This window comes from Delphinapterus leucas, chromosome 17 (genome assembly GCF_059928025.1).
Source record: "Delphinapterus leucas isolate spDelLeu-1000000601 "Yukka" chromosome 17, BTC_Dleu_Yukka2, whole genome shotgun sequence".
Taxonomy (NCBI): Eukaryota; Metazoa; Chordata; class Mammalia; order Artiodactyla; family Monodontidae; genus Delphinapterus; species Delphinapterus leucas.
The window spans coordinates 39,237,602-39,263,372 of record NC_143145.1 but is presented as its reverse complement, the minus strand read 5'-3'; the positions used below and the strand labels follow the sequence as shown (position 1 = coordinate 39,263,372).

Here is a 25,771-nt window from a genome sequence, read left to right as displayed (position 1 = left end):
AAACTGGAGACCTTCAGCTTTACTTCAGAAATACCACCCAGCAAATGTGTTGGGCAATAGTTGAGATATTGCAAGCTAACAACCATATCATTACTTTTGAGCCTAATGAAAGAAGTCTCCAGACATCAGCCAGGCTTTAATAACTTTTGAAGGTCGAAGAGGGGCCAGTCTGTATTATGTTAATCTAAATTACCCTTTCTGTTTAATAATGTGCAACTGACGTGAATAAACATATAACTCTATCCACTACTGGGACAGAGATCTGCAAGCCTCACCAGTTTCCAGAAAAAGAGTTCTGAGAAACCAGTTAGGGACAATAATTTTGGTTTGAAATCTGCCTCATTTTTTTTTTCCTTGTAAAATATAGGTAGTTCTCAAACTTTTCTTAACAAAATAAAAGTAACTGTAGCAAAACATAATTCATGTTATCATATAAATTTATGAAAAAAGTAATGCATATTATACTGAATCAATTTATGTGACCCTGATTCCAAATACTTAAAAAAAAAATATTCAGTGATAAAGAGAAGAGGCTCTCCACAGCAGCTGTACTGTTGTAGAGGGGCTTTGGGCTGGGAGGGAGTTTCAGCCCCAGCACCTCACTAGGAAGACACAAGGCCCAAAGGTGAACTCATAGCAGTCCACTGTGAAAACAAATGAAAAGTTTATTTCAGCTAGTGGTTATTTAGTGGATCAGTATGGATTTGCTTCACGTTTTCTGGATATCAGAGCTTTGTTAAAAAGTGTTGCTGTTGTTGTTGTTGTTTTGGTAAAAACACTGCTTCTAAGTACTTGTATATGACACAGTGATTATTTAGGTAATAATTGCAAGGAAGAACTCCTTTACTATTAAAATAATAATTTTTTCTTAGTATAAAATGAATACATGTTCATGGTAGAAACTTCAGAAAATATAAACTTTAAAAAGAGGAAATCTAACATTACACATAATACAATCAGTCAAAAATCATGTTGATGCATCTGAGGGATTATTATTTTTTTAGTGTTGCAATAGCAAGTTAGCCAAAGCACAACTATTAATAGAACTTTATGTCTGTTGAACTGCTGAGCATAGCACTTTTCCTCACTGGAATCTATTGGAGATAGCAGGTTACAGAGAATGTTCCAATAATCCTTGCTATATTAGTAAATATTGATTAGTGTTACAGAGAGAGCAACTATGCCCAAGTATATTAGCATTTAGCTGACCACAATTTATGATAACTAATTTTTTGATATCTTAGGAAAAAACACTGAAACTAAAACTTTTATTTGAAGTTATTGTTAATGCTTTCTAATTGTTGACCAAATGTTAGTGAAAAGATTGTAAGCTCTTCAGAGAGCAGGAAAAGTGCCTTACAGGCCCTAGTACGAATTTTGCGCTCTAAATGCTTGTTGATGACACATGCTCTTTCTTCTTATATAATCATGATAATTTCCTCAGAACTGAATATAATTGGCTATAGGGAAAATATGGCCAAAATTTTTATAAAATCATTTTGTACTGATGGTTCAATATTTACAATTTTGATTGAATGTTATTAGAAATAAAGTGTTTGAAAGCTTTTCTCTGTATGTGAATTTTGTTATACAAACATATTACTTTTGACTCATTGTGTCCTTCAGAAAGAAAAGCATTTTTTAAATTACCCACTCCCTCAAAGGTAAGGAGTATGACAACAGCAGGGAAATATGGGTGACTCTTTAGACATTTTATGATCACTTATTTAATGATAACACACTTCAAAGAGACTGCTATTTCTTTATGTTTGAAAGGTTAACGTGCAATGCGTTCCTTTTCACGTTTAACAAAATCATGATTCTCCTTGCGGAAAGAAGACTCAAAATCCCAACCCAGTCGCTAACAAAGCAGCTTGGATATCAGCACTTTATTTCCAGCTTTCTCATGGTAGGGTTAGAATTTGAAGTCATGACCTATCTGTAACTATGCCCCTTAGACCCTGACTGGCCAGAGTAGTATCTGATTTCCTGACTACAGTGACTGGTTTAGGAATGCATCCCTATCCTGGGCTGGACCAATCAGAGGCTTCTCTGAGACTCTCCTGCCAGAGATATCAGGAAATGATGTCTTTCTGCTGGGTTAGTACCTTGGTGGTCTCTCTCTACCTTGGTGGCCCTGCAGCATCTTCCCCTAAGAGACAGATGGAGCCGGGAGGTTTCTGGAACACACATGCTTAAAGCCAGCTGTACTCTGGATTTCTCTGTTACATGAGCCTATGAACTCCTCTTTTTCTCCACTTATACTAGTTGAGTTGGGTTTCTGTCACATCCAAATAAGAGTCTTAATATTAAAAGTAGAAAGAAGCGTCATAAATGAGCTGAAGAAAATATTAAATATAAGAGCAGAAATTAATGCTAAAGAAAAGAAAGGTAATAGAAAGAATCAAAAGAGCCAAAAAATGGTTCTGTAAATAGATTAATAAAATTGATAAACTTCTGGGCAAGACTGATTAAAAAACAATAGAAGCACAAATAAACTATATTAGATGAAATGAAGGCACTTGAATACAGATACAAGAGATTAAAAAGGTGAAATTTAGATGAAGTGTGCAAATTCTACGACAATGTAAATGACCCCAAACTGAAGGAAAGACTAGAAAATCTGAATGTTCCTGTTACCATGAAACAAACTGAATCAGTAATTTAAAATTTTTTCCCAAAGAAAATACTAAGCCCCAACAGTTTTATAGGTAAACGCCATCAAACATTCAAGGATAGATATTTACAACCATAAACCTTTTTATAAAAGAAAAAAACCAGTCTCACAGCTGAACATAAATGTAAAGATCCTAAACAAACAAAAAACACAGCATTCTGGGCTTCCCTGGTGGCGCAGTGGTTGAGAGTCCGCCTGCCGGTGCAGGGGACACGGGTTCGTGCCCCGGTCCGGGAAGATCCCACATGCCGCGGAGCGGCTGGGCCTGTGAGCCATGGCCACTGAGCCTGCGCGTCCGGAGCCTGTGCTCCGCAACGGGAGAGGCCACAACAGTGAGAAGCCCGCGTACCAAAAAAAAAAAAACAACAAAAAACATCATTCTGAATTTGAGTGTATAAAACATACATTATAATATATATGTTGACCAAGTTAAATTTATCTAGGAATGGAAGGTTGGTTCTACATTATAAAAAATTCATTACTATAGTTGTGTTTTACCATATTAGCAAATTGAATGAAAAAAATCATATGACGACCTCATAGATAACAGGAAAAATTCAACAAATTTCAGCAACCATTTTAAACTCCAATTATTTCCAAAACTCTTCCATCTCTTCCAACAGAAACCGTAACCCATTAAGCAACAGCTCCCCATAGCTTGCTACTCCCAACCCCTGGTAAGCTCTCATCTATTTTCTGTCCCTATGATATATATTTCCCTAGTATATAATTTACTTGCTTTGTTTGTGTAAACTCCCTGAGGGCAAGAATTTTAGGCTGTTTATTGCGGAAATCACGGCACTCATGACAATATCTGGCTTATTAAGTATTTGTGGAAGGAAGGCAGGAAGAAAAGAGGGAAGGGAGGAAGGGCTTTTAGCAAAGTAGGTCTAGAAGGAAATTTTCTTGATCTAATAAAGGGGATATATAAAAAACAATAGTGGGACTTCCCTGGTGACACAGTGGTTAAGAATCCTCCTGCCAATGCAGGAAACACGGGTTTGAGCCCTGGTTTGGGAAGATCCCACATGCTGAGGAGCAACTAAGCCCTCGAGCCACAACTACTGAAGCCCGTGCACCTAGAGCCCGTGCTCTGCAACAAGAGAAGCCACCGCAATGAGAAGCCTGCGCACCGCAACGAAGAGTAGGCCTTGCTCCCCGCAACTAGAGAAAGGCCGCACGCAGCAATGAAGACCCAACACAACCAAAAATAAATAAATAAATTTATTAAAAGAAAACCAGTAGGAAGCATCAAACTCAATGGTGACATGTCAAAGACGTTCCTTTAAAAACAAATAACAACACAAATATGATTTCATTTTTGTTTCAGCTCAGAGACTTAAAATATTTCAACGATTCAAACATATGATAACAGAAGAAAGAAGAAGTGATAAATGCAAAATTCAGGTTTCCTCTGAGATGGGAGGGAAGGGGACATCTGGATTGGAGCATCATATCTGGTCTTATATAGCTGTAAGAGTGTTCTTTTTCTCAAACTGTGTGGTAGGAATGTGGGTGGTCAACATTCTTTTGTTGGTATTAGATGTTTAAAATTTTTTTAAACCATAATATTGAGTGAAAACAAGTCAGACAAATATATTCTGTATTTTGTTAATATAAAATTTAAAATCAGGCAAAATTAAATGATCTTCACTTCTTATTTGAATGCATAACTTCTAAATGGCAAAACTATAAAGACAAACAAGAACAATTCACATAAAATTTAGGGCCGTAGTTACCTTTGGCAGAAGTGAGGGTAATGGCTTATGCAGGGCTCCCAGAGTATTGGTGATGTTCCTTTCTTGGGCTGGATTTGGTACATAGGTGTTCATTTTATTATTGTTTAAACCATGCATATAAATTACATAGCTTCTTTGATAAGTGTGAAGTAGTGGATAATAAACCGGTTTTGATGGGTAACATAAACTCAGGTATTGTCCTAGACAAATTTCATCACCTGCCAACATTTTTCCAAGCACACTTTGCGGGGGGTGTTTGTCACCTGCTGATTTTCCTAAGTCTTTTTTTTTAAAATAATTTATTTATGATTTATTTATTTTTGGCTTCATTGGGTCTTCGTTGCTGCGCGCGGGCTTTTTCTAGTTGCGGTAAGCCGGGGCTGCTCTTCGTTGCGGTGCATGGACTTCTCATTGCAGTGGCTTCTCTTGTTGCAGAGCATGGGCTCTAGGTGCACGGGCCTCAGCAGTTGTGGCACGTGGGCTTCAGTAGTTGTGGCTCACGGGCTCAGTAGTTGTGGCTCGCGGGCTCTAGAGAGCAGGCTCAGTAGTTGTAGCGCATGGGCTTAGCTGCTCTGCGGCGTGTGGGATCTTCCCAGACCAGGGCTCGAACCCATGTCCCCTGCATTGGCAGGCGGATTCTTAACCACTGTGCCGCCAGGGAAGCCCTCTCCTAAGTCTTTATATTTTTAGGCAATACCAGTTAACTATGAGCAACATTTTTTAACTGAAAGGGAAAAGACCTTTCAGTTAACAGTCTACCACAGACTGCATTACTACAGTCCTTAAAAAAAGGTTTAAATTTTCTAGGGCATTTGTATGTACAAAGAGTACCCAAATACTCCTCCTCCCCACTGCACAGTTTCCCCAGTTATTAACGTCTTTAATTAGTGTGGTACCTTTGTTTCAATTGATGAACACCGACACATTATTAACTAAAGCCCCTAGTTTACATGAGGGTTCACTCTGAGTTTTACATTCTATGGTTGATAAATGCATGATAGGTATCTACCATTACAGTATCATACATAGTAGTTTCACTGCCCTAAACATCTCCTGTGCTTCACCTGTTGATCCCTCCCCTACTTCCTCTGCCACCCTGGCAACCACTGATCTTTTTACTGTTCCCATAGTTTTGCCTTTCCCAGAATGTCACATAGTTGGAATCATACAGTATGTTATCTTCTTAGATTGACTTCTTTCATTTAGTAACGTGCATCTAAGGTTCCCCATGTCTTTTTGTGTCTTGATAGCTTATTTTTCTTTTTTGGCTGTGCCACACGTCTTATAGGATCTCAGTTCCCCAACCAGGGACTGAACCCAGTCCATGGCAGTTAAAGTGCCAAATCCTAACCACTAGACTGCCAGGGAATCCCCTCATTTCTTTTTATTGCCAAATAACAGAAAGGTTTCTATCCTTATCATCATAGCTATGTGCCAGGCATTATTCTAAGTGCTCTATACATATTAACTTATTTAAACCTTACAACTTTATAAGGTAGGTACTAGTAATATCCCCATTTTACAGATGAAACGAAGGAGATATTTTACAGAAGAAACAGAACAGAGAGCTTAAGTAACTAGCCCAAAGCTACAAAGCTAATAAGTGGTGGAACAGAATTTGAAATCAAGCAGTTTGGCTCCAGAGCCTACACCCTTGACTACTGTACTGTACAGCTTCATGTAAAAATGTCTGAAATAACTTTCAGGGCCTAATCTTGTTTATCAACTCATAGTGCTATACTCCCCAACTCTACCTCCTTGAAGAATTCTCATTCTTATCTTCTATGTCAATAAATTTAGGTATGGAAAGAGCAGAAACTTTTCCATCTAGCACATTATTCTATATGATAATTATTAAACACTGATGAACAGTGACAGCTTGTTTGACCCTTTGCTGTATGCTAGACACTGCTAAGCACTTTCCATATACATTATCTTATTTAATCCTTACAACATCCCTTTGAGAAGGTGCAATTATTATCTCTCAGGAGACTGAGACTTAAAGAGGTTAAATAACTAGCTCAAGATCATACAGCTAATAAGTGGTAGATCTGGGCCTTGAAGCCCGTTAGAATTACTCCAAAGTCTGTGCTCTTAAACTCGTTATTGACTGGGCGATTTTTGCAGAAACTAACTCCTATGGCCGGCGATTTGTTATTAAGTGATACTGATATGTCTCTCTGGTCAATAACGTTCGGGTAACAAAAGACATTAATACATCTCTAGTCAATGTGTTATAACTGCTCTTCCCAAGTGCTTCTAATATTATCTTTTGGTTTACCAAACTTTTCAAATTAGCATGACATTTCTAAATTAACCTCAAACAAATAGGTATATGTAAAATGTTACGTGTGTATGTAAGAACGTTACAGCAGCATTGATACGATAATTTTGCAAATATGGAATTGTTTGGATCAATGGTTAAATCACCTAAGGTATATTTACACAAAAGATGACTCCACAACAGCTTTAAAAATGAGGTAGATCAATATGTAGTTACATGGAAGACCTTCAAGACAAGAAGATAGCAATCTGTAGAATAACATATACAGTAAAGCTCCATTTATGTAAACAAGCCAAAACCAAACGAGATGATTAAGTATATAATGAATAGAAAACTATCTGCTCGTTACACTCAAAACTCTTAGCAGTGGTCATCTTTGGGGAGGTAAGTGGAATGGCCAGTGAGTGAAGGGGACTTTTACTTTTTTTTTTTTTATTTTATTTATATATTTATTTTTCGCTGTGTTGGGTCTTCGTTGCTGCGTGCAGGCTTTCTCTAGTTGCTGCGAGCGGGGGCTGCTCTTTGTTGCGGTGTGCGGGCTTCTTATTGCAGTGGCTTCTCTTGCTGTGGAGCGTGGGCTTTAGGTGCACGGGCTCCAGTAGTTGTGGCTCGCGGGCTCAGTAGTTCTGGCTCGGGCTCTAGAGCGCAGGCTCAGTAGTTGTGGCGCATGGGCTTAGTTGCTCTGCTGCATGTGGGATCTTCCCGGACCAGGGCTTGAACCCGTGTCCCCTGCATTGGAAGGTGGATCCTTAACCACTGTGCCACCAGGGAAGTCCTGGGACTTTTACTTTTTTTTTTTCTTTTGACTTTTACTTTTTAATCTACATAATTCTGTGTTGGAATTTATTCTACAACAAGGAGGTATTCATGTAGTAGTTTCTAAAAATGTTAAAAGACTTCAAAGAACAAACACAAAATGGTTATACATAGCCTTATTACCACAGTGTAAAAATGTAAAGCCAGAAGTAAGCTTTGAGAAAAAAAGTTGGAATTTAAACTTCATGGTTCCCCCACCTATATTTAGGTAATAGGATTTAGTGTATACATTAAACTTTAAAAAAATAAATGAACAGAATCACACAAAGGAAAATCTGCATGCTATTTTATTTCCATTAGAAAAATACTATCTATATAAAATTTGGTCCAGTTTCTTCTCCTTTACCTCTACCATTCAAACTTAAATGCTTTAATTTTACTCAAGTAAAAGCAGAATCATGTATCTGACATGAGAACTAAATAGTTCACACCATTAAATTAATAGTTTAATTGAATTAGGTGTGCTCTTTATTATTTCTCAGGAATAGTAACTCATCTTTCCTACATGCTATTTCCCTTTACTTTTATTTTTCTGAGTAACTATGTAATGTGTGTCTCTTTTCCCACATCCACTAATGAGTGTTATAGAAGTGTAATTTATAACATCAGTAACTAGATTCATCATTAATCTTCAACTCATGTTCAATTTCCCTTATTATATGGTATTTCCATAACTTCAGATATTTCAGTCAACCTTACACTTTCCAACAAATACTGTAAAAATTAAGATGTTAATTTAAAAACATTATTAAAATTCCAGACTAAATAACACTGGGCCCACTTAGAGCGATGCTGTCATGAGAGGTCCTTGGACAGCTACTGCTTCAATCTCAACACGGCCTCCCTGTCAGGAAAATAATGAATAAATTAAGAGAGCGCCATAATACCTACTAAAAACATATGCAATTTTTAACATATGCATTTTTAACATTAAACTTATCAAAGAAGTAAAGGAGGGGGCACATGCACCAAGAATCTACAGTAGGCCAGGTTATCATGCTCAATGTGTTCGTCTATGTTAGCTCACGTGATTCCCACAGCAGCTCTGTTATCAGGCGTTCTCTCAATGCAAAGGATTGATACACTGTAGCTTAGAAAGGTTGTTTAACCCATCCCAGGACACAAAACCAAACAGCAGGGTTTCCCTGGTGGCGCAGTGGTTGAGAGTCTGCCTGCCGATGCAGGGGACACGGGTTCGTGCCCCGGTCTGGGAAGATCCCACATGCCGCGGAGCGGCTGGGCCCGTGAGCCATGGCCGCTGAGCCTGCGCATCTGGAACCTGTGCTCCGCAACGGGAGAGGCCACAACAGTGAGAGGCCCGTGTACTCCACTCCCCCCCCCCCACAAACAAAAAACCAAACTAAACAGCAGGGGTTCAAACCCATGTCTTATAACTCCAAGTTCGGAGCTCCTTCCATCACATTGTATACCTTAATAAATTTGAAGATACTGATCATTCCAAGTAACAAAAAATTAAAGCAACAAAAATACCACTCATAGAAGATAAATTTCTTTAGTGGAAGATTGCCAGAAGTCCATGAGAGCTGCTTCTTTATAGGTAGAAATACTGTGCTGCTAAGGGGCATAGGAAGAGCTTCTAGTTCGGCTAGAATACCAAAGTAGGAATGGTGAGAAATCTATGAGCCACTGGTTTTCAGATGACTTTTTCTAATAGAAGGTCTAGTGTTTTTTTGTTTTTTGTTTTTGTTTTTGTTTTGGCCACGCCGCGTGGCTGGCGGGCTTAGTTCCCCAACCAAGGATCAGACCAAGGATCAAACCCGGGCCCTTGGCAGTGAAAGCACAGAGTCCTAATCCCTGGACCGACTGCTAGAGAATTCCCTAGATTTTTTATTATATGATAGAAAAGTAAAATTTTTACTGCAGAATTCACAGACCTGGCTCAGTTTATAGTCTCTAAGCAACAGTAAAACAATACAGCGCTATTTTACTTTTTCTCACAATTTAAGTACTCTGATTCTGTTGTGTTCACGTCCATGTATGGCCTTGATGTTTAATTTTCTTAATTTTAAGACAAATGTGTACTCACTTTGGGCAAAGCAGCAACCTGGTAGGCAGCTCTTGCAGGAAAACTACTCTGGAAATCTAAATTTAAAAGAATTTCATTTCAGTTTTCAGATACTATGCTGAAACTCAACACTGCAGGATCAAGAATCTGGTAAGTGCTTCAGATATGTGTCAGTTCTTAGATATAAGCAACGTGGAAAAAAAGAAGCTCATATTTATATTTGATAAAATATTTTGCCATGATTCCCATGATGTTTAATATTTAAAAAAATATCTTAGTTTTCTGGGGAAAAAAATGAAAATACTCATATACTCTGACACTTTGATCTTGTTTGACATGAAGGAGGTTGTTTTTAAAGTGATAATTATAAGTAATGATGCCTTTTCCGTGTTATACCTTTGTCTAATCTCACCAGGTGGTAGGGATACTCATTTTCCCCACTAGGACAGCAATGTTAATAATAACAGATAACACGTACTGAGTGCTTACAACGTGCCAGCATCTGTTCTAACATGTTTTATTAACTCATTTAAAATTCCAACAACCTTATAAGGTTTTATCCCCATTTTGCGTATGAGGAAACCAAGGCACAGAAATATTAACTAACCAGCTAATGATTCTGAGAGAGTAGAACAGAGGTGGTGGCTAGACCTTATCACAGCGATAATAAATACAATCTATGTGTTGAAAAATGATTAGGAGGGCTTAGAAAGCCTGAGGAGGGTATAACAAAATGAAGCTTTAGGGAAATGGATTTGTCCGGTTGTAGTATGTTATTCTAGGGAATGCAATAGAAATATCTTGGATGTTTTCATGGGGCGGACACTGTGTGTTTCTAATCAGGCTATTAATTCTTTTAGGACAGGATGTATGACCATTTCTTTAGCATCTCCCAACATTTCTAATTCATAATGGACACTTACTAAATAAGGTTAATAGATATATTTCTCTTTAAAATGGGAAATAGTAATAAAGCCAAATTACTTACATTGTTTGTAGATGTCATTGACAGTACTGAAGTCGTTTATGTCAGCCAGCAAAACCGTTGTTTTTACCACTAGGAGATATATACATTGTCATTAGGTTTATTTAGTTATTTGGTCTGATCCAAAACATTACTTAGAAAAACAGTACTGATGAAATAAATTTCATATTTTAAGGCAAGACAAGAAAAATTTAAACATAAAATTTGTTTTCGCTGCCCATTTAGTCCTCCTCTGTCCCCTCTAGTGTGCAGTGTGCATCTGCACTGAGCATTAGCCGGACCCCTCCAACAACAGAAATACCTGCCCAACCATGAAGTTCAGTTCTTCTTCTGCTGGTGCCAGCCATGCAACCCCTTAGAACATAACATTTCTTACTTATGACCTTATTAATGGCACTAGCTATATTACTTCTGTTCTGCCTATTTTACAAGATTCTTGTTTCTTGCATGATCAAATGTGACTGAGCCTCCAATAAAAATAATAAGTAGATGACTTGAAATTATTCACCTAAAATATAGTTCTACAGGATCAATGATTATAACAGTGTAACTCTCGATATGGGAAGAAGCAACAAGAGAGAATCATTTCCTGGCTTTTGGCTACTATTAACAGAGCTTTAGTCCACTAATAGGACATTGAGTGGCAGAGCAATGAAATCCCCGCCTGACCTGGGAACGAGCATTTCTAGCACCGCAGGACAAATTGGTCACGAAATGCCTCCCAAACCTTGGCTGAAATTAAGATTGAAAGAGAGGGGATTGTAAAGTAAGAATGTTGCCCACCATCCAGTTCTACAAGAATCAAGTCATTAGCCACTGCAGTCGCTGACCTACAATGTATTGAGAAAGGAATTCAGGTAAGAGATCAGGATAAGGCACTTTGTGCTCTGGGAAAACTGGCAGAACCGGCCCTCAGATATTTTCGGGAGAAAATTTTATGCACCTAGTTTTTCACATGTTCCCATACTAAGAGAAGCACTAAAACCATTAACTAAGATATCTGTTCCTCGCGAACAGCAGTAACCTTCTACCAAGATGTGTGCCATTTTGATTGCATGTACCTCTTTGCCAAAATCATATATATTCTGGCCTTTCCCCTTACCTCTTTGAAACAGTCCTCTGATCTTTCTGTAAGTCTGCCAGGTTATAATCCTCAGATTGGGTCAAATAAAATTTTCCATTTTTTTCTTAGATTGACTAATGATTAATTTTTCATTGATATTATGTATATGGCTCTGGACTGTCTTGATTAAAATGGGACTGAAATTAAACCAACTTCAAATAACAAAGATATGGCATGATATATTACTGGATGCCATGTGTTCTTCAAAGACCAAAGAAATATCAAACAGAAATGTGAAATAATATCAAGTTGCTCACCATTTGTGAAGTCACAGCCTGCTGCTTTCAGAATTTCACCCATGTTTGTAAGAGCCTGTGAACCGAGGTAAGAAAGGCCTAAGGCACTGATGCTACACTGAAGCTTTAATTCAATTCAATTAACCACCTTTACTAATATCTCCTTAAACAGCCTATGTTGCAGAAAAATCTCCCTTTTCTAGGAAATTCTACTCTTTGTAGGCCACCTCTATACAAGTGAATTGCTTCTTGGCTTTCTTTAATGAAATGAATCTTTCTGAAATACAATGAGAAGTTGCCTCCTTTTGTGAGGAAAAAGACTGAAGTCTCTTCCTCAGTGCTAGAATGGTGAAATTCTCAGCCAATGTCCACTAAGCTAAAACAGAAATTATTACTGGGGCTCCTAATTCCATATCACTCTGAGGATAAGTATGAGCTAGTAAGCATTAAAACCTGTTTTCTTTAAAGCAATATTTGATTTTAAAAAGGTTTTTTTCCTTTTTCTCAAAGTAAATTGTGTACATGTTTGATATTCTGGGCTCTGGAAAAACATTAGTTTTTCACCCTGTCCTTAATTTATTATTTTTCAATTCATTCTTCCACTTTGATCACATTATAATAGTTGATGATTTAAAAAAATTAATCTTCTACTTAGGTAATACATAGATATGACAAAAAATTCAAAAGCTATAAAAAAGCATATACAGTGAAAAGATGTCTTCCACCCTTACTCCGCCTCCCCAGTTTCCTTCATCAAAGGTAACCACTGTTTCTAGTTTCTCGTATATCCTTCCAGAGACAGTCAATGCTTGTACCAACATAAATGTATGTATCCTTAGACACACAAACAGAGGCTAGCTTATTGTGCATGCTGTTCTGCATCTTGGTTTTATTTTATCATATAATAATTTATCTTGGAGATCTTTCCATATGAATTTAGTTGTACAGATGTAGCATGATTTATTTAACTAGTTCCTCATGGATGGACATTTAGATTGTTTTCTATCTTTGGATATTACAAATGACTCAGTGAATGTATTAAATTATAATTTAATTCCATTTATTGGATTAGAATTATATCCCCCATTCTTATTTCAAAAAACGTACTGCATGTAACCTTTGATATTTCTCTTTCTAACAAAATGTTGACTTTTACTTTTGTGGTGGTGGATTTTTTTTTTTTTTGCAGGTCATTGGCCCTGATAAAACAATTTCCCAACCCATGTGGAAGTGGCAAGATGTTTTCAATAATTCAAGGTTTTTCCCTCCCATTTTACTGAAATATAATTGACATATAACATTTATTAGTTTTAGGTATATAACATGATGATTTGATACATGTATATACTGTGAAATCATTACCACAATAAGTTTAGTTGATATCCAGTAATTCAGGTTCAAGGTCACCTTGGAAAGTAAAATCTTTTTTTTTTTTTGGTTGTTAAATGAGTCATCACATTTCCAACTTTCTACTGACATAAAACTGTCTTTAGTTAACCAGTAACTTAAAAAGTACTTATCTGATTATCTCTATAATAAATCAGCCAAATGGATTCTTAATACTCCTCAATATTAAAAAGGAGTAGAGAAGGGAACTTCAAATGTGGAAAATGACTCACTTGTTTAGCCTCTTCTGCCACCCCTCCTGGCACAAGCTGTCCACTTGCAGGATCCATGCCTAGCTGTCCTGAAATGTAAATGGTCCTGTCGACTAACACAGCCTGACTGTAATGAACAGAAATCCAGGATATACGTAAAACATAAACATAAAATGTGAAACTCAATGCTAAAAGATTTCTTTGCTAAGACACAAAAAGAACAAAATGTAAAATAAAAAAATTGATAATTGGACTTCATTGAAATTAAAACCTTTTGCTTACTGAAAGACATCTTTAAGAAAATGAAAGCCCAATTCACGGATTGGGAGAAAATATCTGCAAAACACATATTTAACAAAGGACTTGTATTCAGAATATATAAAGAACTCTTACAACTCAGTAATATAAAGACAACTCAGTAAAAAATCGGCAAGTGATCTGAACAGACACTTCACTAAAGAAGACATACAAAAAGTGAAGGAGTAATGCAAACCAAAGGCACACTTAAGATACCATCACACACAATAAAGCATCACTGATAGTAACAAGTATTGATGAGGATGTGGAGAAACTGGAACCTTCATACTTTATTGGTGCAAATGCAAAACAGTACACACTGGAAAACAGTTTGGTAGTTTCTTAAAAATGTAAACAGGGAATTCCCTGGTGGTCCACTGGTTAGGATGCGCTTTCATTGCCGAGGGCCGTGGTTCAGTCCCTGGTGGGGGAACTAAGATCCTGCAAAGTGCGAGGCGCGGCCAAAAAAAAAAAAAACCACATACACATAACATACAACCCAGCGACTTCTTTCTTAGACAACTACTCAAAAGAAATATGTCCAAAAACTTCACATGGATATTCAGAACAGCATTATTCATGATAGCAAAAAGGAAAAAAATAAAAATAAAAAACACCCACGGATAGATCCAACTAAAGGCTACATATTATTTGATTCTACTTATATAAAATTCTAGAAAAAACAAACAAAAAAAGCAGCAGAAAGTAGATTAGTGGCTGCCTGGGGTCAGGGGTAGGGGTGGGAATTGAACACAAACGGGTATGACGGATTGTTTTTGCAAGGGGGGGTGGTTTGCGGGGTTGATGTAAATGTTCAAAAACTTGACTGTGGCAGTAGGTGCATGACTCGATACATTTACCCAAACTCATGGAACTCTGCACTTAAAATGGTGAATTTTGTATGTAACTTATACCTCAATAAAGCTGTAAAACAAGCAAAAGAAAGCAATGCCAAGAGCACTTTTAAGAAAATAAGTAATTAGACAAGGTTGATCACTGCTGAAGGGTCAATTAAGGATCCACCTGTGAGGGTACACTTTTCTGCAAAGTGCTTATTTTCGGAACTGATTATTTCTGTAATGAGGATACTAAATATCAGAATTAGGATAAGGTCTCAAGAAAAAGCATAAGCTACACTGAGACCTGAAAGAGAGCCAAACACATCAACTTTAAAGGCAATTTATTTGTTTTTGGATAAAGCCCCGCCATTGTTTCTCTTAACTGTGATTAAAAAATATACATCAAACATAAAATTTACCATTTTAGGGACTTCCCTGGTGGCGCAGTGGTTAAGAATCCACCTGCCAATGCAGGGGACACAGGTTCGATCCCTGGTCCAGGAAGATCCCACATGCCGCGGAGCAACTAAGCCCATGCACCACAACTACTGAGCCTGAGCTATAGAGCCCGTGAGCCACAACGAGTGAAGCCCGCGCGCCTGTGAGCCCGTGCTCCGCAACAAGAGAAGCCACCGCGATGAGAAGCCCGCGCACCGCAGCGGAGAGTAGCCCCTGCTCGCCACAACTAGAGAAAGCCCGCGCGCAGCAACGAAGACCCAACACAGACATAAATAAATTTATATTAAAAAATTTTTTTACCGTTTTAACCGCTTTAAGGTACACAGTTCAATGGCATTAAATGTTAAAAAAATTTTTTTTGATAAAGAAAACAATATCAATTTAAATTTAGAAGTAAAATTTGTTTTACCCCATTTCACGGTTATTTAGAAAACAAGATATTCTCATTTCTAATTTTCTAGTTCCCTATAGTTTGTTTTCCAACATGCTCCCAACTTTCCTATCTTTCATTTCATGGCATTTCCCCTGATTTGCAGACGGTTATCTTTCTTCTTTATAATTTTAAATACAAAATTGATAATTTTATAACACGTAGTGGGTCTCTCGGTGGGCTTCCCGCCTTCCCGGGTTCCGTTTCCGGGTTCAGCATGTTGCATGAGGTTGCCCGGTGAACCCCGAAGGCCTGGCGCAGCTCGGACCCGGACTGGCCCAAGCCCCTAAATTCCGACCCCACAACCTCCGACCCCACAGGCCCCGCGTCCTTCTCAGCTCCCACAGGCCTCCTGTACCTGTAGGGACCAATGGCCGCTGGGGCTTTCGCGGTGCTGATCACCTTTCTTATCAAAGCCGACATGGCTAATCCTTTCTCCTTGCCGCCCCTCGGAGACAACTACCACGTATGCTGCTTCTATTCGTGTCTCACGGGTCTGAACAGCTGGGGCTAGAATCCCTGCTTTAAAGAGTCGCTGGTTGGCGGGGAGGGGGGGTTTCGCTCGGCATTCTGGGAGTTGTAGTTTCCGTGCGACTCCGGGCCACGTGGAGGCCGCAGTCACAGTGGCGCATGCGCTCTCCAGCTCTCTCGCCGCGCACGTCGCGCCGGGGACTGTGGTAGAACACTGTCATCCTGACTTGGGACCACGGAGCGTCTGGCAGGTAGGTCGTGAGGGGCTGGCGTCCGCCAGGGTTCGCAAGTATGGGGGAGTGTGTGTGGCGGTCCCCGGGCTCCCCTCCGATTCTCTCCCTCACACCCAGCTGACCTACTCTTCTTCTCTTGCTGCCTGCGCAGGGGCCCCTCTTCCTGCCTGGCACCTCTTTCTGTTACCCAAGAACTGGGTTCACGTCTTGGTGGATGTCAAGAGAAACAAAACTAAACAAAACCAAAAAAACCAACCAAGACAAAGATCAGGAGAAGGAAGGATTTATTACTTGCTGCAGGTAAGCAGAACACCGGGGGTCTTTCCCAAAGCAGTATCTCCCCAACAGAAAAATTGGGGAAGTTTTAAGCTAAGGATGCATGCATATTCATGAAGGGGCTCCAGCAGAGGGGAATTCAGCATTGAATTGTGGCAAAGGTCAACAGAGTCCAAGCTTTAGCTGAAACCTCCAGGGTCATAAGAAAGGTCAACATCATCGTGGGTTAGGTTCTGTTGATCTGGTGATCGAGAGCTCGAGGGGGTTCAGATTCTGCAAAACAGCTCAAGAAAGTGCTTCAGGCTAATCTTGTCATGGAAATAGAAATGGGAGTTTACAACTGATTTTTACTGTTGTTACTTCTCTTGCCTGATAACTGTCGTTTGTTCTTTAGTTCCCTTAAGATCACTATTACTGAGACCTGTTTAAAGGCAAACATTGTAGCCAGGCTTAGATCACAAAATGGCTTGGGCCAAAAATGGCTTCTCTTATGTCAAGAAATTCATGCCTGCTTCTCTTTCTCCGGGGACCCCCTACTTCATCTACTTACACTTCAGCCCCTGTGACCGAGCCCACTGTGTCTGTCATTTCTCTGCATTGCACCTCCGGGCAGAGGCCGTCCTGGGAGCTGGCTTGCCCATCCTAAAGGAATAAGATGGGTCATTGAGGGGACCACGCTGAGACCTGGGCATTGTTCACCTACCCCCTCCCATGCTCCCTTCTCTGGGAGAGCTCCCCAAGATTTCAGGGTGTCTCTGCATTCCCTTTCTATCTCAGCAGAAGCCTAGTGACTGGGATCTGATTTCAGGTAGATTATAGGTCTTGGTCCAGCAGATGGCAAGGCTAGGTCTTGGAGATGCAGCAGTGAAAAAGACTGGCAAAATCCCTGCCCTATCCTGCTTCTGAAACGGAATATAAGAAAATCCTCGTTGTTCCCTGGTGGCACAGGGGTTAAGAATCCACCTGCCAATGCAGGAGACATGGGTTCGAGCCTTTGTCCGGGAGCATCCCACATGCCGTGGAGCAAGTAAGGCCGTGCACCCATTCACTGTTAGTGGGATTGTAAAATGGCACAACTAAAATAGAAAACATATCACCATTCCTCAAAAAATTAAAAACAGATCTACCATATGATCCATAAATCCCACGTGTAGGTATATATTCAAAAGAATTGAAAGCGGGATCTCAAAGAGATATTTGTACACTCATGTTCATAGCAGCACTATTCACAATAGTCAAGAGGTGGAAGCAACCCAAATATCCATTGATAGATGAGTAGATAATCAAAGTATGGTATATACATACAATGGAATGCTAATTTTTTGCCCTCGAACCTAAGCTCAGAGATGTGACTTCTGAAGGTCACCCTAACCCTGGTGTCCCACCCAGGGTTCCCAGGTAGTGCTCTGTTTTGCTGGGCAAGTTCTGATGCAAGCAGGTGGAATAAATTGTTTTGTAGGATAATTTTGAATGATTCTTAATACAGACTGATCTGAATCATGTCCTTCACTAGCCAACAAGCTCTGTAGAACTCAATTTACCTCCTACATATTTTTTATTTTGAAAAGTGTTTTGGGGTGTAGATCTGGTTGTCTTTCATTTAGGTCAAAGCAGGATGGAGTGAGAAAGTGAAATGACATAGGTCTCTGTTATTTCATTTATTATTTAAGAATAAGAGCTACCATAAACTGAGCCCTTAGTTTATGCAAAGCCCCATGATTTGTGTTATGTACATTACCTTATTTAATACTCATAGCATCCTGCTGATTATTCCCATTTATAGAAGGAGAGACCGAAGCTCAAAGAGGGAAAGTAACTTTCCTAAGATTATACAACTAAAAAGTGTTAAGGAAGATAGTGAAGGCTCTTAAACACTATGCCACATAGGTTACTCTTAATTTTGCATGAAGTCTTGCATTGGAAAGGTGGTAAGTGAATGGAAGGTAGTTAATTCAGTGCTACTTATTGGACGTGGTGCAAATCCGGATGTGGCATTTGAAAGTTTGTGCGGGTGTTTTGGTGGGCATAATGATTGGGGTAACACTGCTGCCATTTACTGGGCAGGGGTCAGGGATGTTAGCCATCCTGCAGTGTGTAGTACCTGACTCTGCTTTGCATAAAAGCATCGGCTTCATGGATTTAATATACACTGAATTTTCCAGGAATACAATAAATGAGGCAAGATTGTATTTTTAAAAAAATTTTGTACTTTATCGAAGAGTGTTTACCAATTTGGGAAATTATGTCGCCAGTGGTATTACTACCTTCTCTTAGAGGTACTAGTACAACACACCTGTATTACTTTGCCTTTGTAGCTGTTGCAGACATGTAAGCCTTTTTTTTTTTTTTTAATTAATTAATTTATTTTTGGCTGCGTTGGGTCTTCATTGCTGCTCACGGGCTTCTCATTGCGGTGGCTTCTCTTGTTGCAGAGCACGGGCTCTAGGCGCGCAGGCTTCAGTAGTTGTGGCTCGCGGGCTCTAGAGCACAGGCTCAGTAGTTGTGGCCCCCAGGCTTAGTTGCTACACGACATGTGGCATCTTCCCAGACCAGGGCTCGAACCCGTGTCCCCTGCATTGGCAGGCGGATTCTTAACCACTGTGCCACCAGGGAAGCCCCAGACACGTAATTCTATGTTTAGGTATGAGTAAAGACTAGTATTAAAACATTTAAATGCTTGGAGAATAGCTTGGTTCTGCTACTCTGAGCTTCCCAGCCTCCTGGTGTGCCCCTTTTCCTGCAGGACCGTTCCCTGTGTCTGACCTCCCTACAGTCAGCAAGGAAAGAGTTAATGACTGTTGCATGGGAGCTTCAGGACCCTTCTCCAGCTCTACAGATTGTGCCCATGCCTGTGTTGGTGCCTGTGTCAGTGATTATCTCCCTGGGTTAAAAATATCTCTATTTCATAATGCCATCTAGTTATGGTGAAATATTTACATACAGAAAATAGATATTATTTTATTAGAATTACTTTTAGTTCTCCTCTGCATCACAATGAGGACACGTATTGTAGGACATGTTTTGATAAAAGTTGTGTCTAGTAGGTTATGTAATTAATGAATTTCATTTAAAAATAGAAAACAGTGTTCAAACTATTCAGTAAAAGAAAGAGGACATTGAGTCTGAGAGTTGAGAACTACTGTGTAGTCAGGCTCCACTAGGTTTTTGTCCTTTGTCCTTTGTCCTTCTTACTTCAAACTGAAATCATTTTGCTCTTCTAAATTAAAGGTACACCTGGCCTCATCTCAGCAGTAGAAATGAAAACATCAGTAATTTATGTTCAGCTTTTGGTGAAGTTACCGTATCTGAATAGTGTGTCCCATATTTCATTAATTCATGTGACTCGTTTCACCTAAGAATTTTGATAAACTGGTTTAGCTAATTTAAGTTTTTTACCGCGGCATAGGGATCTTATCTCACAGTTCATTTTTCATTCTTCCAATAGACTTTATGCAGTGTCAACACTGGTATGTGACTTATTATTTGACAGCGCAAAACAAAATTATTTTTTTCTGTTGAATCGGGTTTTGGGTCCTTGCTGTAGATCAATATCATGATAACGTTTTGATATCATCAATCCAAAAATCCATAAATGCAGATTTATTATATTGAAGAATCAAATTTTGAGTCACATGAACATTTATCCATTAAATTTATTTTTATTTTTGAAAGGAAGTTCCTTCTCCCTGTAGTAAATTTATTACTTTCTTTCCAGAAATGTCTAATGCAAAAGAAAGGAAACATGCTAAGAAAATGAGAAACCAGCCCACCAATGTGACTTTATCCTCTGGCTTTGTGGCTGACAGTGGTGTAAAGTACCATAATGGAGGTAGAAAACCTTTCCAGTCTCAAAAAGGTAAGATAAACATGGTGCTCTCTACACATACTTCCATTTGGATTGCTTTTGTCAGCTCCTTTTGTTAGTCATAATCTAAATGATAAAGGAGTTGAGTTAAAAATAGATACAGGTGACCCTCATTATTTGCAAGTTTTGTATTTGCACATTCGCCTAGTTGCTAAATTTGTAACCCCAAACTTAATACTCATGGCACTTTGATGGCCGTTCACGGACGTGCAAAGAGTGGGGAAAATTTTGAGTCACCTGATGTGGGCATTCCCAGTGGAGGTTCCCAGTGCCTTCCTGCTTCAGCTTCATACAGAGATGACCAGAGGAAGGAGACTGGTGGGACAGGGCAGTGTAGTGCAAGAAGCTCCAGCTCTCACCGGGGTTTGAATTGCGATTGTGGGGCAGCCTCAGGCAGGTCACTTAACACTTCTGAACCTCATTTTCTCTTTGTAAAAGAAAGGAAATAGAATCTACTAGGATGAGTTGTTCTTACGATTTAAGGTCATAATCTCTGTGAGATGTATGTATACATACATACATAGATACGTACTTGTTTTCTCTAGGAGCAGTGGTTCAGTGTTCACTAGTTCAGTGTTGGCTGTGACTTTCTAGAACATAACTGCTGGGAATAATGAGAATTGGCTGTAGGTATTTTACAGCTGATATATTTTTTTATCTGTACCTTAACAGTTATTATTAAATGACACTTCTATATTTCCTAAAAGAAATGCAGTGCATTCATCATATCCGCGTTTAACTTGTGTGCTGATTTTAGAACCTTGTAAAGTGATATGAAGGGGATAGCTGTTCATCAGGCAGCAACAGAAAATTGATTCAGATCCAACATTCATGCCCACTGTGCCAAGTGAGAAGCCATAGCACACATTATCTCATTTAAACCTCACAATGACAGACCTTGCAACATGTTTCATGATTATGGGGGCTTAATTATCACTGCCATGGAAATAAACAGGAAGGCCGTAAAATTATCTACTGATCTTTCCCTGTATTCATAGAGATATTGTGTTAATGTCAGAATGGTTTGAATGCCTAGACATTTGTATAGAGACTGCTTTTATTTCTTTCTTAGCATAGTGGCTCTCATCTTGAGTGTGCCAGAGAATTATGATGAAAGACTGCATATGCAAAATCATGTGGATTATAGTATTTAAGGGAGCTTAGGTGTAAAGGCCACATTGCACTATTTATATGGAGAAAAGTTCCCTCTGTTATACCCAAGGTTCTTTCATGTGTCACACTGACATGATTAGCTAGTGTGCTGCCTCCTAGCTATGTGACCTTGGGCAAGTCAACTCACCTCCCTGCCTGAGATCCCTCCTCTTTAAGGGGAGGACAGTAATAGCCACTTACAGGGTGGTTGCAGGATTAAAAACCTGATCAGTTTTCACCCAACACTCTAATCCTTATCTCTGATAAAAGTGACATTTTTTCTTTTTGTTTTCTTTTTTGAAAATGTACTAGAGCCTCATTCTGGAACTTCACGACAGCGGCAAACCAAAATGAGCCACCATTCACTGGCTGAGTCTGATGCAAAGGAGCAGTCTTCCTCCAGGGTAACCTTTAAAAAAAAGGGAGGATGGAAAGCAGGTCCTGAGGGCACTTCTCAGGAGATTCCCAAGTATATAACCGGTAGGTATTTGTACAGAAGCCAAGTTTGATAGTACCGGGAGCTCTCTGTTTCTCCTGCAGCCAGATTTCTAGTGCCTTCTCTCCGCCCCGGGCCTTGGCCCTGCCTCCCCGTCTCTCTCCTCCCTTCTGTCCACATGGGCGTGTCTCACCTCCAGCCTGGACTCAGACCAGCGCTTCCCTGGGCCTGCTAGCTCTCCCTCCTTCGGGCTCCCTCCTCTCTCTTACTGTCTTCTTAGAGGTTCTGATTTGTGAACTGTTCCTTTTTGTCTTAAAGTCATCTTTGTCACCCCCTCCCCCCTTTCTAAAAAGTATAAAACGCCATCCACACTCCTCAGCACGGCATCTCCAAAGATAAAACCCAATTGAACGCACTCTGACGGCAACCTGTCTCCAGGCCCTGTCCAGTCTCATTTCCCAATACCCCCCTTCACCGTCACCCCTCACTACCTGGTAACCCTGTATTCCTTGTACACACCTTAAGCGTGCCTTCTGGTGTTTCTTTATGCCTTCCTGGAGGCGTTCACTTAAATTTCTCCAGTGCTCTGTTTATTATTCAGAAAAAATAGTCTATTTTTCAATAAAGAAAACTGAAAATAGTTATGGTCACATATTTGTAAAAATACAGGAAATATTAAGGAAGAAAACCCCTGGAGTCAAAATCATTTAAAATTTTGTTTTTTCTTTGTTTTCTTGTGGGATTATTACACTTAAGAATGGTTGTGGGCTTCCCTGGTGGTGCAGTGGTTGGGAGTCCGCCTGCCGATGCAGGGGACGTGGGTTCGTGTTCCAGTGCGGGAGGATCCCACGTGCCACTGAGTGGCTGGGCCCGTGGGCCATGGCCGCTGGGCCTGCGTGTCCGGAGCCTGTGCTCCGCAACGGGAGAGGCCACAGCAGTGAGAGGCCCGCATACCGCAAAAAAAAAAAAAAAGGAAGAAAAAAAAAAAGAAAAGAATGGTTGTGATTATATTGCATGTAGCTTTCTGTTTTTTTTATTTTTTTAATAAATTTATTTATTTATTTTTGGCTGCATTGGGACTTCATTGCTGCACGCGGGCTTTCTCTAGTTGCAGTGAGCGGGAGCTACTCTTCGTTGCTTCTCATTGTGGTGGCTTCTCTTGTTGCGGAGCACGGGCTCTAGGCATGTGAGCTTCAGTAGTTGCGGCACATGGGCTTAGTAGTTGTGGTGCACAGGCTCAGTAGTTGTGGTGCATGGGCTTAGTTGCTCCACAGCATGTGGGATCTTCCTGGACCAGGGCTCAAACCTGTGTCCCCTGCATTGGCAGGTGGATTCTTAACCACTGTGCCAGCAGGGAAGCCCAGCTCTCTCTTTTAAAAAAACCTCTTTTTTACCTTTTTTTTTTTTTTTTTTGCGGTACGCGGGCCCCTCACCACCACGGCCCCTCCCGCTGTGGAGCACAGGCTCCGGACGTGCAGGCTCCGCGGCATGTGGGATCCTCCCGGACCAGGGCACGAACCCGCGTCCCCCGCATTGGCAGGCGGACTCCCAACCACTGCGCCACCAGGGAAGCCCTCTACCTTATTTTTTAACTAAATTTTTTCTGATTAGAAAAGTAAAACCGAATCCTTAGTTTCACAATCATGTAACAGAAATAACTACTATTGGTGTTAATCTATTAGGAGTTAGGGTAGTGGGTGAATTGTAAGCTCATGTGCTTCAAATCTGTTTTCCTTCCGAAACCTACCAGGAAAAGTGTCAATTCAAGATGAGTTTTTAATGACGGTGGTGTTCTCTTCGACAGCTTCTACTTTTGCTCAAGCTCGAGCTGCTGAAATCAGTGCCATGTTGAAAGCAGTGGCCCAGAAATCTTCTAATTCACTGGTTTTCCAGACACTGCCACGGCACATGAGACGAAGAGCCATGAGTCACAATGTCAAACGCCTTCCTCGACGGTTACAGGAGATTGCCCAGAAAGAGGTATAAGTGTCCCTTAATGTAAATGTTTAGGTTAGTGGTTCTTAGAGGAAGTTGAGAAGTATTAACGTAACAGAATTTATTAAAATGAAGACTAAAAAACAACATGCTCATTTTGCATATTTTTTGGTTTAATCATTATCTTCCCCACCCCCACCTCCACTCCCCTCCAAAATTAGCAGGCTGTTGGATATTACAGTTACTTTTAAATACAGCATTTGGAACCTCTCTCTCTTTATGATGTTAAACAGTTGATGTTCCCCTGCCAGATTTAAAATGAAAATTTGACCTTCTTACCAGATAAGTAATTTTAGCTCTGCACTTTGGGGGTGTGACCAGTTGAGAGTTGGAAGGTTAAAAAAGGCAGCATCAATGCCTAGTATTTGCCTTTTGTCTTTTTTTAATGTTGAAAACTTGAACTTGGATTTAATTTTTTGTTCATGTCCAGTTGTTTTTGGCTTTACCAAAATTCTTGGCTTGGACATTCTATGATTGTCTAACCACACTATGTCTTTACTAATTGATTCAACATTTCTTTATCAAGTGCCTTCCGTGTACTGGTATTATGCTGGTGGTGAGGTTAGGGTCCATTAAGGTAAAGTCCTTATTCTTAAGGGGCCCGCAAACTAATGGAAAAGAGTTTTTCCCACAAAAGTTTAGCTTAGCTATGGAAGAAGTGAAGAATGAAAACTAAACAGGAATTTTGTTCTCTCTAGATTTAATGTGAAATCTGTTTCCTAGTGGTAACATTAAACATTTGTCTGTCAGTACCTAAGTGATATGAAATGTGCAGGTTTTCCCCACTTTTATATCTTTGGTCCTGAGTTTTGGGTTTAGTTATATTCTTAGATGTTAAAAAACAATAAAAAAATCAACACAAAGCTAGCATTTGATTTATTCTTTCTTGCTTTCTAATATTAATAGCCACAAATAAGTTTGAGTTACTGTGTTGAACATTTTATAAATATTCTAATCTTCCCAGTCCCCGAAGCTTGCCCAGTTAGTAAGTGATAGAACTGTGTTTCCTTCCTAGGTTTACCTTTTTCTAAAATCTTCACTCTTTCTGTTGCCTCCTCTACTTTCATTGGAGAAATCACCAAGTTAAAAAATTAAGCAAACTAATGGAGTCTGTAAGGTACTCCACTTCACCTAAAATTAGCTGTTTGAATTCCTAACATTTAACTTTGTTTTGAGATCGTTACAAACTAGGATCTGCCTGTCTTCTTGAAACTATAGGCAGAGAAAGCAGTTCATCAGAAAAAAGAACACTCAAAAAATAAGTGCCATAAAGCTCGACGATGTCACATAAACCGGATGCTAGAATTTAACCGGAGACAAAAGAAGAACAAATGGCTAGAAACTCACATCTGGCACGCGAAGCGGTTTCACATGGTCAAGAGGTGGGGCTACTGCCTGGGGGAGAGGCCAACAGTCAAGAGCCACAGAGCCTGCTATCGAGCCATGACGAGCCGCTGCCTCCTTCAGGTATGCTTTTCCGATTGCTTTCCCCTTTATTTTCGTTTAGACCCTTTCTGATTTAGACTTTTAGACTAGTTCATGGTATGCCAAAGCCCTATCTAAGATTATTCATTTTAAAAGTAATTACTGGGCAAGAGGCATTTTGCCAGATGCTGGAGATGAAGCAGCCTAAAGTTATTGGGGCACACTGACGTTAATCAAATAATTAGCCAAATATACAGTTGTGAGGGAATACTATACAATACTGTGACCATTCGTAACAGGAATAGGAGTGCTTCCCATGGAAGTGATGCTTGAGCGGAGCTCTAAGGGATAAGGAAATGGCAGAGTCGGTGAAGGCAGAGGCAGCCAGATAGGAAGGAAGGATTGAAAT

General features: G+C 39.8%; 2 protein-coding genes across 3 annotated transcripts in view; one reads left to right on the top strand and one right to left on the bottom strand.

Moving 5' to 3' along the window:
* Positions 1–557: 557 nt before the first annotated feature.
* Positions 558–16,073, bottom strand: RIDA (reactive intermediate imine deaminase A). Its single transcript, XM_022584725.3, has 6 exons — positions 15,868–16,073; positions 13,506–13,611; positions 11,908–11,962; positions 10,531–10,599; positions 9,564–9,619; positions 558–8,360 (listed from the first exon to the last, which is right to left on the bottom strand). The coding sequence occupies exons 1-6, from the start codon at positions 15,930–15,932 to the stop codon at positions 8,298–8,300; spliced, it is 414 nt and encodes a 137-aa protein (XP_022440433.1). The 5' UTR covers positions 15,933–16,073; the 3' UTR covers positions 558–8,297.
* Positions 16,074–16,075: 2 nt separating this feature from the next.
* Positions 16,076–25,771, top strand: part of POP1 (POP1 ribonuclease P/MRP subunit) — a 38,689-nt gene continuing 28,993 nt past the window's right edge. The window contains exons 1-6 of one of the 2 annotated variants that reach the window (XM_022584722.3): positions 16,076–16,231; positions 16,365–16,513; positions 20,205–20,345; positions 21,819–21,986; positions 23,747–23,922; positions 25,156–25,404. In XM_022584722.3, the coding sequence (XP_022440430.1) occupies positions 20,207–20,345; positions 21,819–21,986; positions 23,747–23,922; positions 25,156–25,404 (732 nt within the window). In that variant the 5' untranslated portion in view covers positions 16,076–16,231; positions 16,365–16,513; positions 20,205–20,206. The remainder of the gene's footprint in view (positions 16,232–16,364; positions 16,514–20,204; positions 20,346–21,818; positions 21,987–23,746; positions 23,923–25,155; positions 25,405–25,771) is intronic. The other variant, XM_022584723.3, reaches the window with a different exon arrangement.